The 15,860-nt window shown below is 43.9% G+C and overlaps 1 protein-coding gene across 1 annotated transcript in view; it reads right to left on the reverse strand.

The window, feature by feature from the left end:
• Positions 1 to 15,860, reverse strand: part of ITFG1 (integrin alpha FG-GAP repeat containing 1) — a 1,092,549-nt gene that overhangs the window by 716,289 nt on the left and 360,400 nt on the right. Inside the window, exon 7 of the mRNA XM_078670869.1 lies at positions 13,292 to 13,350. Within this exon, the coding sequence (XP_078526995.1) occupies positions 13,292 to 13,350 (59 nt within the window). The remainder of the gene's footprint in view (positions 1 to 13,291; positions 13,351 to 15,860) is intronic.

Here is a 15,860-nt window from a genome sequence, read left to right on the forward strand (position 1 = left end):
CTAAAGAAGGCCTTCTACTCCCATTGCACAAACCGGATCCTCTGATTATTGACAACATCCTGTCTTTTGCCTGGACAGATTACCTTGTAATCCCTTTTGCACTTTTCGGACATAAAAATGCAATGCAATCCTTTGTTCTTTCCCTAATCAACTATGGCAATGTCCTTCTCTTCCGACTTCTAAAAATAGGCCCGCCACACATTCCAGGCTGCTGTTAGGCTTGTCTCAAATCTCCGTAAATATGACCATGTGACACTGGTTATTTATTAATTAAAATGGCTCCAGATTGACACCAGCTGCACCTATGAAATGGCCTGTAACACCTCAATATTCTAAATAAGGTTTGCTAGAACTGACAAAAAACAAAAAGTAAGGCTACTGTTCCTATAGAGATACCACCTCAGCGAGACTCTACCTTGCATTACTCATACAGCATACCAATAAAAGATGTCCCCCAAAGTGCCCCTGAGGGGGACCCGCTGAGCTTTGCAACGCCGGTCCAATGAGGAGCAATAGCCCTATGATGAAGCATGATATCCCCTTGGGATGTGTGAGAGCAACATGAAACAGTCCTGCTGACTGCCACTGTCCCTTTAGGAACAGTAACCCTATTTTTTTTTTTTTTTTACATTAACCAAGGAGCAAGGACACCGGAGCTCTCATCCAGCTCCTAGACCCAGACTTCCTCACTCTAGGAAATCCGTTGATACATTGCTAGAACTGACAACTAAATTATCTCCTATTAATCCAATTATTTAAGGGAAAAAAAACTCACGTCATCAATCTTTCTCAGGCTTGCGCCAAAGTTATAGAGCTTTTTACCCGCATCCATAAGAATGCTTAACTACTTCAAATAATTTAAGCAATCCCTGGAAATTAAATTGGTTGAGAAATATTTTAAAACAAGGTGTCCACTGCTCTATTTTATTTTTAAATGCATTTATTTATTAGTATTTTCGGTTACATACTTATTGATTCAAATATACAGAAGTAACGGTTATATGTATACAAATCAAAGAGAATACAGTTAAAATTTTAAACTGGAGTGACTCATCTGTTTCCCATGTTAATTCCCATAAGGATTTTAGACATGACTACAGATGAACTGCTGAATGGAATTACACCAAATTTGGTAGAAAGTTAGCTCCTAGTCCAGAAAGCGACCTTTTTAGGTTTTGCCTAGCGAAAGCTGCGCTCTGCGCAGCTTTTTCGCGCAGGCGAAATCCTGTTGAGAACTGTAGGGTGCTTTGGGTCGGCCCTCGTCATTGATTGGCTGGCTCCGTAAACGGAGCCTTGCCATTGGACGAGGGGCCTGTCCGTCAATGCCGGACCAGACACGGGGGCGTTCCCGACATTCTTTGCCTTTTGCCGACGTCACGCGACGCCGGGAACGCCCCCGAGTCTGGTCCGGCATTGCCGGCACCTCCCTTGCTGCTCGGGTCTCCTTATTTGTTCCTAGCTGCCCCTCTCCCGCCTCCCTCGTCCTCTCCCGCCCCCCTCCCGCCGTTACACTTGGGCTCGGTTTTCCTACAGTTGAATGCGGAAAAGAGCGTAAGGAAAACATCGCCCGACTTACTGGCGCTCGTATGACAGTTCGGATTTTCTTTCTAGTACAAACACAGTCCTATTCTGCGAGCATCTAAAACGATCATTTAATAGAACAATTTCCAAGCTGATGCAGAGCCATGCCCCCTCGCCTCAGGTCAGGCAGCCTCCAGGCAGCGTCTGCGGGTCGCCCCCTCTGTCCCAGGCGGGACTGTCAGAGCCGGCGTTGAGTTCCGGTCTGAGCCCCGCCCCTCGCGCATGCGCCGTGCAGAGGGAGGGGCCCAGAGTGCCGGCGGCAGAGAAGAGTGGATCCAGGAGGGCAGGTCAGTGCCGGGGGCTGAGAATGGGAAGTATTGTGGGGTGGGTGAACGGGGTGAGGGTTGGCACCCATGTGTAGGGTCCGTGCCCGAGCACTACTCAAAGCGTCCCGTCAGCCACTCAACCTCCCACAGAGAACAGACTCTGAGAGTGAAAACCCCCCTGGGAGGAGAGAGTGAAGAAAGAATAGCCTCGCGTCATTAGCCTAACAGGAGGGACCCCTGTCGAGCATAGCGCCCTCTCGGAGAGGAGCCCCTCGTGATTAGCTATAGTGACTAGTCTCGCTGCACGAGCCATGTCCCCGCGCTTTCTGTACACAGTTGTCATGCATGTTTCGCTTGTTAAATGCTCACTTTGATGAGATGTTTCACTTGCCATGTGCAAAACGCGTTTCTGTATCGAATGTCCCCTGCTTCACAGTACATTGGCATCCATGCGGTAACCCCCCATACTTAAATGACACCCAGCATAATCCCCCACTCCATTTGAGACCTCCACCCAATGTGAAACCCTCCTCGCCGCCCCCCCCCCCCCCCCTCCCCCTAACCGCCTTCCATGGTTAGTGCACCTTCCGCTGTCAGCTCTTCCTTTTGGTAGATAGTACTGTGTAGAAGGGCTTCTCTACAGTGCTTCGCCTTAATATATTATGTAGCGCTCCCTGCCTTTAAAGCGCTTTAACCCCACTGTTTATTACTTCCTGCCCCCCTCGAATGCGAACGCTGAACAGTGGTCACCCACCACTGATTATTAGCCACAGAAAAGAGCCTCAACTGACAAACAAACAGCCCCGTGGGTCCGTGACCCCCATAGGAAATGCCCCTCAGTGAAGAATGACTCAGACGAGTCCAATACCAGGCCTCCCATCCGGCGCTTTTCTGCCATTTTCACAGGGCTAGATCTGTAGAACTGAACGAACTCCACTGGAGTAATGCCACCCCCCACCCCAAATTATCGACCCTTCACTGCCGTAATTCACTCGTTTCCTCTGTGTTGTTTGAAGTTGTGCAATGACGCAGGTGCGCGGCACTTGCGCAGTTCCAGGAGAGAGCGTGAAGAAGGGTGTCCCCCTCTTACTTAAGGTCATATTGCCTATTACCTGCTGTGCCATTCCGTCTTGAGCGTTACTGCCTCGTCAGTGTTGAGCTAGTCCGATCATTGTGCACTGAGGCTACTTTGCAAACCAAACTGCCTGCACGCACGGGCCTCTAGTTTAACAATGATCAAGAACAACTCGGCGTTGTCTGTGCGAAAGGTTTTCTGTTTTCAAGTCCCAGAAGGCGAATCTAGGTGCAAAAAGCAGGGTACAGCTGGTTGGAGTGAGTGGGTACGAATTAACTCTTCAAAGACTGCTAAAAGGGTCAAGGGTAAGAGGCGTCGATTCATTGTTTGACAAGAGGTAACACTGATATAGGGGTGAGACTTACCCTAGCGGAGACTAGCTAGACGAGGAAGCAGGTGGGATCATGGCTGAATGCTGGGGCCTGGTTTAGAGAGTGATAGATAGAAGGTCATTTCCACCAGGGGATTCTCCGCCATTCAATTGTTATGCTACAGTTTATCTGTCGTAAATCTGGTGGCAAACCTTAAGGCGGAAATTATATTTAAAGGGGTAAATTACGCTAGCCCCGCATTTCAGCTTATTCTGCGAAGGTCCACTGTGATTATGAGGTAGTGGAGGACTGAGTTGGTATTGTCCTCTTAATTTTGCGTCAAGGAATGGCAAATTATGTGGTAGCAGAGCTAATTATTTGGCAGCGTGATTAGCAGCAACTTGTGAGGCACATCTTGTGCCATTGCTGCCTGCCATGTTAGCCTGCATTTGTATAATAAGGGCCCCACAGAATGCATACGTTTCACGAGAAAGAATTATACGTTCTAATAAATCAAAGTATAGGAGAAAAACGTTTTACATGTTCACCAGATCCTAGTTAAAATTGTTTACCAATAATTTGTGATTTATTTTGAATGGAAGTATAAAAAAAAGTGATGGATGGAATGCCTGAATTAATCTCAGCCACTGGTAATTACTGAACCACATCCCAGTCCATTGTTATTTTGTACCCCATGTCACCTCAGTTTGGACGTTGCCATGTGCAAATCAGGCTTGACCCATCTCTAGTGGGAACACTCCAGCCAAACAGGCCACTTCCTCAATGAACTGGAGCACAAGCAACCGAGGACCGATGGTGGCCTTATTAGGGAACATTGGAGCAGGGCCAAGACTGATGTGCATATGTTTCGGTCCAAACTGAAGTGGCATGGTGGGCAAAAAAACGATGGATTGGGATGCGGCGCCGAGAGATTCATTGTCAGTGGCTGAGATTAATTTAAGCATCCCATCACCTTGTTTTTGATGTCCTTGTTTAGCATGGAAGCACAGGAATGCTATTTTATTAACTTGGTCGTTTTATCTCGCAGAGTAAAAGATGGTGTAAAACATACATTGTCTAAGGTTTAAGGTTAACACAGTGTAATAATGTATGTTCAATGGAAACACTTCTTTCCATTAAGGACCAGCCCTACAGTACATTGCTTGTTTAATACATTTGTGTTTCATTAGGATAACCTTTATGGGTCACAATATGGTCCCTAGAAAGATGCATCATATTTGGGATAGTTCTGAATCCTGGATGCCCCTTTGAAATAGCTGTTTCTTTGACAACGGTTCTTTTATGTTAGCATGAATTTGTACTATCAGTGAAATAAAACATTTCCATGACGATGAAGGAATGTGCATTTCCCCAGGTCTGAATATTATTTAAGTACCTTAGGTTTTTGTTACCTGCTACAGTCAAAAGCCCTCCCCCAGCTACTTAATTTGGGCGGGAACATCCCAAATTGGACAAGATGCCGCCTCTTTAATGCCTGAGCACAGAAATCAACAGCTTAAACATGGCTCGTTACATTTTGTCAGGTGCCTTTTGCACTGTGTATGCAGATATGTTTTATAAATTATAATCTTTTTGCCCTGAAAGCAAATTGTTTTTATCAGCAAATAATGCAGTAGATGATGAGTTGTCAAGTGAGGCAAATTAACACCAACAAAGAAATGTGGTATCAAAGATTTCAAGTCGCCGCATAATACTTTGCAAGCCTGCTCTGATTCAGGCCCTGGGTCACTGAGGCTGGGTGAACGTGATTCTGAGAGTGGAGCTTCAGAGTGCAGAGTGGAGCTTCAGAGTGGAGCTTCAGAGTGCAGAGTGGAGCTTCAGAGTGGAGCTTCAGAGTGGAGCTTCAGAGTGGAGCTTCAGAGTGGAGCTTCAGAGTGGAGCTTCAGAGTGGAGCTTCAGAGTGGAGCTTCAGAGTGGAGCTTCAGAGTGGAGCTTCAGAGTGGAGCTTCAGAGTGCAGCTTCAGAGTGCAGAGTGGAGCTTCAGAGTGCAGCTTCAGAGTGCAGAGTGGAGCTTCAGAGTGCAGAGTGGAGCTTCAGAGTGCAGAGTGGAGCTTCAGAGTGCAGAGTGGAGCTTCAGAGTGCAGAGTGGAGCTTCAGAGTGGAGCTTCAGAGTGTCAAGAGCAATGCCAATAGCTCTAACTTTAACAAAGGCAAAACCATTGCATTGTAAATGCTTGTTCTGAATTGGTGTAAATCTATTCACTAGTTTTTGAGGTACTAACTGAAATCCAAATTTGTATATATAGTGAAGTGGATCCTCCTCGGATCCTTCTTGGATTCGCAAATCCACGCATCAAAAGCAAAGCCATGAATGGCTTGGTGCAACCTGAGAAGAAAGTTACGGCGCCATTTTGTTCATCGGCACTCGGTTCCCAGCGGCGAAGATAAAGTTAAAAAGTGATAGAAGAGGTCAGAGTAGAGGTACCCTGACCCCATGGGACTAATTAAGGGATCAGTGAAACCCCTCATGGGCAAGAAATTGTCCAAAAACCTTTTTTCAACCACGCGAGGAGCCACGGATACTCCTAGGTCCTCCCAGATACTGGTGGATTTGCAGATCCAGACCCCAATTAATAAAACAAGCACTGGCGTTGCCAATAGGTTTCGCATTTGGAAAGTTGGAGCTATTGGTTTTGTAAATGACATTTTATATTTATATATCGTTATTGGCATTGTCAATTACAATATATAAATATAAAATGTCATTTACAAAACCAATAGCTCCAACTTTCCAAATGCGAAACCTATTGGCAACGCCAGTGCTTGTTGTGACTTGCAAGTTACACACAGGTCTCAGAAGCAGGCACATTAACCCAATGAGATGTTTACTGAAAGATGGCCCCGGGTTCCTGCGGTGGCTGGCTAATGTCACTCCTACCGCCTTGTCTTGTTGCTGCCCGCAAATCAGCCTGGCAGGATGGCGGGCATACAGCAGTTGTATTCTTTTTACAACAAAGTATGCATAATTCATAGTGACTGAAGAGGGCCTACGGAGGGTGCGGATGGGAGAGAAGGACAGGGGAGGGAGAGGGGGAAGAGGACTGAGACGGAGCGGAGTATACAGACAAAACGGGAAAGTGGTGACGAGAGAGAGAGAGAGCGAGGTGTGGGGAGGGGGGGGGTGTACGACAAAAGGGAAGGAGTGAATGACAGCAAAAAAGGACATGCGGGGGGCGAGGGGCTGGGGAAAGGCGAAGCAAGCAGTGTGAGACTGGAGAGAGAGAAGGAAAGCAAGACTGACGAAGTGAGCAGGTAGATAAACAGGAAGAGATGGAAAGACCATACAAGTGTGAGAAAGAGAGAATGGAAACACGGATGAGAGAAATGCAGAAGACTAAGCGGAGTGAAAAAGGAAGGCAATGCGAGAACCAGAGGAGGTGAGCGAGCAGGAAAGAGAGAGCACGATAGAAAGGAAAACAGTGAGGAAGTGAAACTTAGACGTAAAGAGAAAGAGAAATGAAGAGACCTGGAGCAAAAGATCGCGCACCAGAAGAGATCCACAGAGAATGAAATGGGAGGGGGGGGGACAGGAAAAGAGGCCGAAGAAAACAAAATGTAAACAAGACGCATGGAGAGCAGCAGCCTTTGATGTGCCGGCCGGTAATTAGGGGAGGAGAAATGCCGGCCTGAGGTGCGCGTGCGGTCACGTGACCCGCTCACATGCACTGTGAAGAAACTGCAGTGGAAACCGCAGTGGTTTGACTAGTCGATCAAACCCTTGAATTTTCGCCTATTACATTCGCAAGCGAATGATAATAGGCGAAACCTAAAAAAACATACACATACTCACAGATCCACACACTTACTCTGACACTCGACACACACATTTACACACTCACACACCCACTCGCACAGATGCTCAAAATCACTCACACATCCACTTACAGACCCACACAGCATTCACAACACACCCACTTATACACATACACAACCACTCACTCACACATCCAGACGCTCACACACCTACACAGCCATTCCCACACCCACTCACGGACCCACACAGCCAGTCACACACACTCACATTTCCAGCACACACACATCCACACACCAACTCAAACATCCACTCACAAGGCTTAAAGTTCTATCATGAAGCCATCATAAGGGTTCCACTTTAGTCTCATAACTGCCACTAGAATAACTTATTCAGATTCAGATTATTACAAAGGGGTGACCCACTGTGAAGATGTCTATCTTGAGTCAGTTACAGGTCAGGTTTAATATGTTCAGCATAGACTGTACAGTTGGACAAGGAATGGGGGTGGGGACAGTTTGTTTGTAATAGAGGCAATCAATGTTGAGAATATGATTTATATGTGCTATTTCTCCATTTAACGACATTAGGGGAGTCTCTCTAGTCTTGTGCCATGCGATACAGCAAAATATCTGGAAATCTGATACTCCCTGAAGAAGTAGCTGCATGTAATTTAGAGAGACAAAGTCACATTTGTTCCCTGTCCCAAAAAAAAAAAAGAAATCTATATATTCACCATGATGACGTGCAATAGTTTGGCAGTGATTGGGACAGGCATCATCACAAATATGCAGTTTTATCTTGGAGCAACTGCCATGTTCACCCCCTCCTAATCCACAGCGAAAGTTGACGGGAAGACCACATCGTAAATTAATTATTTGGTTTATCCATAAAGGACTGCAAGTTATCATTTACATTTGTTCTAAGCCTCTGTCGAGTAAGACCCCCAAAGTATTACAGATTAGATGGGTTGCATCAGAAAAAGAATTTCTCAGCCACAAATGTATTGCTCCTGGTCGATATTTGTAAAAACTTGCTCTTGTCCCAATTAACACAAAAGCCAGAAAAAAAGGGAATACATTTATGATGCTGATAAGGCAAGGAATGCAGAGTTCCAGATGTTGTAAAGGAAGGACAATGTCCAACGGGGTCCAAGAGCAGTTTTGATACAAAGGGCCCCAGTCTATATTCAGTTTATGACAACCAATTACCTGTTTGCTTTTGTTAGTGGTTCTAAAACGATCAGGAGCAGTAGTGGGGAGAGGGACAACCTAGTCTAGTCCCCGAAATAACTGTGAATATGTCAGACAGAAAACCTCCATTATCCTTTTGTGCAGAGGGGTTGTTGTATAACCACCACTTTAATTATAAAAATGTTTTTCAAGCATCAAGTGATGAAAAAAAAATTTTGACTGGGTCTTCATTTACTGTCCAGGTTGGGTTCATGAAGAGTCGGATATGATTCCTAGAGATCTCAAGATGTAAGGTACAGCATTCATATCAAAATGATTACCTTTAATACAGCAAAAGGAAGAAGAGGAGCATACAGAAGGTGTTGGTGTTACAGTTTTCTAGAGGATTCAAAAGTGAGTATATAAAGGTGACTGAAGGAATTTAAGGAACTGACAAGTAACTTAAGGTCTAGTACAGACTCACAACCTTTGATTAACTTATAAAGCATTTCTCATTGGTGTTCTCAATCCTTCACCGGGTGGGTGATACAAAAAACCTGTACAGACACTTTAAGGCTTAGGGCAGACTTAACAGATATGCTACAGCTTCCAAATATTTGGTTGTAGGAGCCAGCTGGAAAGGATTTGCAGCCCAGTAGATTTGTCTGAGATCATACATCGAATAGATTTCACCTTATTAATACTGCCTCTTTGGATGTGAGCAAAATGTAGACTTAGCATATTCCTTACCGCTAAATCCTGATAAAAAAACGTATGACTTTTCTGGATATTGTGACGAAAAGTCAAGTTTCTTTTAAAGACATGCAGGAAAGTATATAATATATATATATATATATATATATATTATGATCTACACAGGGAAAATCCAGAAATTTGAGACCCATACATTAATCTGCTCTCAAACAATTCTGGCAGGTATGAAGATGCCATCATCCTGAAAGCTAGCCAATATTATTAACAACAATAAAAAAAGGGGACAGGGCCAACCCGGCCAATAAGTCTGACTGATTCCGTACAAAAATTTTTTGCAAGCAGGTAATGGCTCGCGTACAGGAGTGGATTAGGGATGAGAGTATACTTACGCCTTGGCAGGCAGGCTTTGGGCAAAATGTGAGCACAGTGGATCAGATTTTCCACTTTGTATGTTTGTACTGGAGAGAGGTGAATATAGGCAAGTGTAAGCTTTATGTTGCACTTATCGATCTTCGTGCAGCTTTTGATTTAGTGCCTCGAGCCAGACTATGGAAGATTCTTGAAGAGATGGGACTACCAGCCCCACTGTTGGACATTATTGCAAGGCTTTATGCTAATACACTTGCTCAGGTGAGGTGGGTTCAGTATGGGGCATTGACCGACCTGATCTATATTGATCGGGGGTCCGGCAGGGGTGTGTCTTGGCGCACACCCTTTTTACATTATATTTAAATGGGGTTATTGGCTTTTTTAGATGAAGATGGGTATGAAGCACCTAAGATAGGTGAGCAAAGGGTTCCCGCACTTCTTTTTGTGGACAATACTTTGCTAATCTCTAAATCCCTGCAGGGATTGCAACAACTACTGAATTCTTTCCAATTCTTTTCTGTGGATCCAGGCCTGGAGCTTAATAGCTCCAAGACCAAATGTATGATTTTTACTAGACCGACGTCGACCTTTTGCAAGAGGAGGATGTTAGTGGGTGAATCAACCATAAATATGGTGACCAGTTTTGACTACTTGGGAATTAAATTGACCGGGAATCTAAACTAGGCACCACAGGTGGAAAAGTCCACCTATATTTGATTCAGCACACAGGATATATAGGGAAAATCCATAGGAAAGCAATTTCAACAAGCATTGGCATAGCCAATAGGTCTCGCCTTTGGGACCTTCAAAGTGTTTAGCCATGCAGCACATACATACACAGGAAAGAAGGACACTGCAAAATTAAACACACCAAAAAATAAGGCCACCTCAACCTGCAATCCTTCCAAGGTCGAGAACACTGGTACCACCTAGTAGCAACACAATACTTAAGTTTCAAGGGTCAATCTACACCATGTGAAAAATCATTATTATAAAAAAAAACATGTCTGCGCTCCTTATGTCGACCCTACAGCTTGGGGCGCTTAGTGAACATGTGTGTAGGAGTGCAGCGCCTCAAAGCTGTGATGCTTTCAGCAGCCACTGCTTCATGCCAAAATTAAATATGGCTGCAATGAGACCCTATGGGCGGCTAAATCGTGAAAGTGACTGCTGGGTTGCCCCATACACTGAAAGGAGTTGCAGTGGTGCACAGCGTGATGAAACAAGAAAAGAAGTGGTCCGGTTCCAGCTGCGCGTGACCGTGCTGTGTTTAATGATCCACAACGAGGAATGCAGCTTGCACCCTGCGTGCCGTTGCTTGCTCCCGGCAGCTGGAGGCCGTGGGAGTGACCATTTACAGAAAAGGTGGGACATGCACCCACCTTTGGCCAATTGCGTGCTTTCATTTTTTAAAACCACACGCAAAGGCCAATAGAATGGATGGAAGATGAAAAACCCACGGACAAGTTTTGAGAAAGTCTGGAGTGATTCCAAGAGGCCACCCATAGAGCAGCGCATGCGTGCTGCGCTAGGCTCGACCTAAAAAGGGTGGCCCCAGCACTGGAAATCCTTAATATGAAGGCCTTAGGGGCTGTTCTCTACGGTCCTGAGCTATGGGGTTATTCGCATATTGAGGGCCTATTTAGAGTGGAGCATAGGTTTTTAAGAACCCTACTGAATCTCCCCGTAAACACACCCTTGACCCCTTACATTTAGATTTCGGCCAAAAGAAAACGGCAGATATTATAGAATGCAGAATGCTGACTTTTTGGTATAGGTTATGGACAACACCTACTCTTGAGTCCTACCGTGAGGGTGTCAAAGATCTTTTGGTTCCACAGTATGCTAACTCTTTGCTATGAAGATCCACTTTATAGATTGAAATTGGATGAATATTGGATCACTCCTAAAAGTATGTGCTTGATTGGCAAGGCCAGCATAAAGGAACTCTTTTGGGAAAACAAGGCAATCAATAATGTTAGGCAGCGTAAGGGCTCTCTATCTGTGTGCTTTATTAACCAGAAAGCAATGGCCCCCTATGAAGGCACCACCAATGAAATTACACCCCCACTGGCAAGGAAACTCCACCTTCAATTTATGTATGGTACCCTACCCTTAAAGTCATTTGCCAGCTGATGACACCAGGATAAGGGTTGAAGCAGTGATGTGTGTTCAGACTGTGAGGACTATTCAGAAACGCCCACCCATCTTTTGTTTTTTTGCCCTTTCTATAGACATATACGTGCAAAATGGATTGTTTCTCTGTGCAAAAACTTGGGTTGTAGGGTGTTCCGGGAATCGTTTAGAATGCTGCAGAGTGATAACAGCCAGATTGTAGTGTTTTGTGTGGCTATGTTTCCTAAGCCTTTTTGAAGTAGGCGAGCAAAACTCACACAGTCTGTTATGGATCTTGGATAAGTGTTCTTAAAAAGTGCAAGGTGCTGTGTTGTGATTTTTTTTTACATTTTTAGATACTTTCTTCGATTTTTATATTTTTAGCAGAGATTATGTAAAGAATCCCTATGTTTTTTATTTGTGTCTATTTTAACAAATATGCTCTATTTATTGACACATTTAAGAACTATATGTTTTAAGTATGTCTTTCGTGTCTGTTTGTTTATACTTTTATGATCCATTACGATTGAAATAGTTATATACATACACACAAATATAGACATACACACACACACACACACACACATTAAGCCTGGGCATTGAAGTACACTCTTCAGAGATTTGTGCACTCTGCGCTTCACATTGCTCGTGGAGTTCCGGAGCAGAGTTTTTTCCTCACTTGCCAACGGTAAGTTGGTGAGCGTGAGAAAGGAAAATCCAACAGTAGACCGCTTCCCAGCTCGATTTCTCATCACGGGCGGTCGCTACTGCTCACGTTGAGAAACCTTCCGTTGGCATTGAGGAAGCTGCCGCTCAGGTAGAACTTCTACTTGAGCAGCAGAAAGAAGCAGTGCCCTCTTGCACAGTGCAAGATGCCGTTCATGCTGATTTTACAGCGCGAAAAAAAGACCCAGCACTAAAATTCAGTGTGAATGGCGCAGGGTAACCCACTCTACCGCTCGCAGAACTCGGCATAGCTTGGCAGGGATTTTTTTCTGTCACTTCCCAGAAATCCGCAAAACACAGCCCCAGGCTTAAAAAATACACACAAACACATACACACACAAACATAATAAAGCCGGGGTGTAGGAAGCAAGTAGAGAGATTGTATTATTGTACTCCATTAAGTGTGAATTGGTAATCTTGCGGGGGTTATGGATGGCAGAATAAGGAGGCGGGCTTGTTTGTATGGAGGTAATAGGAGATTCCCACTGGTAATTATTAATCACCAAAAAGTATTTCGCATTTATTTCGATTTCAATAAAAAGATGCCTTTTGTGCATTTCTAACATTATATTTTAGGATTTTTATTTGTTTTCTCATTTTTGACAAATGTGCCACAGAATTAACAACTTTCACTGCAGAAAAGAAAAATATTTAAGGTCATCAAGCTAATGTTACACCATCCACACGAACTAATAGCCCAGAACGCTCTGATGTGTTTCCCAGATCAAAACTGTCATGAAATTCTTCAACGCCAAGCGACAAACATATAAAAGCATTATCCCAGAGGCAAAAAGACTGAGAAATTAATCTTGGAAAATAGGCTTTTCTTCACATCCCATCATGCTGACAAATTAAATGATGATAACCTCTTAGAACAGCTGACAACACCACGGGAGCTCCGCTAACATGAACATTAGGAGAAACTGATTGGTTTAATTGGCAGTAACGCAAAAATGCTGCAGAGAAATTGAATCATCTCATCCAGAACTATTTGGAAAACTGAATTGAACCGAAAAACTACGGAGTCTGAACTTTAGTCCTATTTATCAGTGCGAGCACACACATAAGCAGTAGAGACTGGAGAGTTATCACATCAAATAGGAAATAGCTGAGAATGCCTTTTTGTGACTGTGTTAAGACGCAAAATACAACCAATTAAGATAATTAAAAAAGAACACATTTTGTCTTACCTGGTTTAGCCAAGTCTCAAACAGAATTTCCTTGCTTGATAGTGATGTGAGAAACAGATCTGGGAAGAAAAGGGACAATTGCTGTAAACCAATTGCACCTCCTGTTCATAAAAACGAAATTCTACATTCTGGGTGTACATTTCAACTTGAAACAGAATGTAATCCATTGTTTGTCCAACAGCCGAACGGTATGTGGGATCAAAATACTGAAGATTAAGGGGACCACACTGAGACACAGAGGAAGGAGTCAAGAGTGAAGGTGTGCACTTGTGAGAGATCAAGCAAGTGCCATGAGAGAGAAGAGAATGGTTATGAGGGAAAGACAAGTGAGGTGTAGGGAGTGGTTGGGAGCCTTGAGTAACAGGACTGACATAGACAAGTACAAGAAGACACAGGTCATTGACAAGCAAGCAACTGTCAGAAGACACATGGCAGGTGCAAGGCAGATCAGGCAATAACACACACCCTATTTTACCACAACCCTCTGTTAATGGGGATGAGATCGGGATTCCAACCTTGCGCATAATCACATGGGGGCTCCATAGCGTAATGCTGGGGGATAGGACATTTAGAGAACCTCCAGGGGAGGCAATTTACAACTATATTAGAGAAAATCAAGGCACAACATCGGGCATTCTGATAGAGTGGGAGGCATTTAAAACAGTCGTTGGTGGTACTGTATCAGTGAAACAGAGGGAACACAGAAGAGGTTACAGAAAAATCTACTGACACTGGATACATTCTTACATAGCATTGAGAAACAGGACCAACACATTAGCTAAATACTTCAGAAGCAGAGAGTGAACAATGCCTCTAAAGTAGCACAGCTGAGATGTTTGGACTATAATGAATATCTGGCCTGAGCACATAGCCAGTGGGAAAAGATCGGCCATCTACTAGAATGACTGTCCATTGCGGCACCATGTAGAGTCGACATCTTTCGCCTATGTCCTTTGCCAAAATAATGTTGTGTAGTTGTCCCCCTATGGTATGAACAGCTCGTTTGTGGACAGTATAACTGTTGGGATGGTACCAGGCTGATTCCATGCACCCTCTCAGAATATGCCGTCCATATAGGCCATCTAGCTCACAGTGCCATCAAAAGCCCCCCATCCCTAGATGGGTAGCAAATGGTTCTGGCAACCACTGAACATGACAACCTTGATCACCCCCTAAGTAGTAACAGATCTAGAACCCATATGCTCAGTCACTCGTTCTCTCTTTCTCTCCAGGAAATATACAAACAATACACAGTGGAATGTTTTCAATATTTATTGAACCAACATGATTCTTGTATAAAATATATGTACTGCAATGATCAATAGACGGAAGCCAATAAAAGAACAGAATGAAAAATTCCACCATTGTGCCAAAACATTGAATATATGCAAGTATATAAAACAATATAGAAATCTGGCATACTTCTACTATGCAGTCCCTAACCTAAGTTTCTATGGTATGTGTGCTCTGCCAAGAATCCCAGTGCTATATGATCCAAACCTTGTCACCTGAAAGGCAAGAATGTAGGTCCCCGTTGTGGTCACAAGCTGGACACCTCTCGTAAAGATATCAGAAGGCTTCTGGGCCAAAACATCAGCATGTAAAGACCTTGACAATGACAGCAAAGTGCTCCGCTGCCAACAAACGGATCAGATGTTTATTTATAATAAAAGGCATCATTGCCTTGGGCGGAGATCTTGGTCAGGCTGCTGATGTTTATGTGTTATAGATAGCTCTATCGCCGTATGCACTAAACAAATAATCACATATGCACAATGTTAACTATTAACCTTGTGCATGATGTGTCAAGATATGAAGATAGTATTCTTGCGAAGTTGGTTTTTAAGCAAGTATAGTTTCCTAGAAACTAATGCCCATTTTTACAGTTCCAAATGTGTGGCAAAAGTAATTGTGTGAGAGTGAAGTAAACTTTAGGAAGAAACTCATGTACATGTAAAAAAATGGCAGTGTTTTCCTCTAGACCTAAATGGGACACATGCGAATAACTAGAGTGGAGAACAAAGAAAGGGTGCTAGCCTTAGTAGATAGGACACACACATATCTTTCTATGTTGACAACATGTTATTGCTACTGAGAGGTAAAGCGTCACCGGGGCAGGCCTGATGGTACTATTCATTGAGGAATCCGGCAGAATATCTTGCCTTAAAGTTAATTGGTCTGATATGTTTGCATACCGCATAGACCTAGGAATAATTACAAAACCAAAGCATTTATAGACCTTGGATATCAAATGGGATGGTAAATGTTTAAATATCTGGGAGGTGAACATTTTGCACCAGGACGACGACAATGGCAGGGTACCTAGTATACGCACTGAAATCACAGAGAGAGAGCATCGATTTTTGGAAGAGATTACAATTGTCAGTAATGGGGTAGACAGCCCTATCGAAAATGGTGACGCTAACCAGGCTTTTACATAACTTCCTCAACCTACCAATCTGGGCCCTATCTAAATGGTTCAGGGATTCACAGGAACTCTCTCTGGATTCCCAGACAGCGAGCTCTACTGCCTAGCAGCGCAGATAGAGTGAATTGCAAGGTGGTTGAA

The sequence above is a fragment of the Lissotriton helveticus genome, chromosome 12 (assembly GCF_964261635.1).
Source record: "Lissotriton helveticus chromosome 12, aLisHel1.1, whole genome shotgun sequence".
Classification (NCBI taxonomy): Eukaryota; Metazoa; Chordata; class Amphibia; order Caudata; family Salamandridae; genus Lissotriton; species Lissotriton helveticus.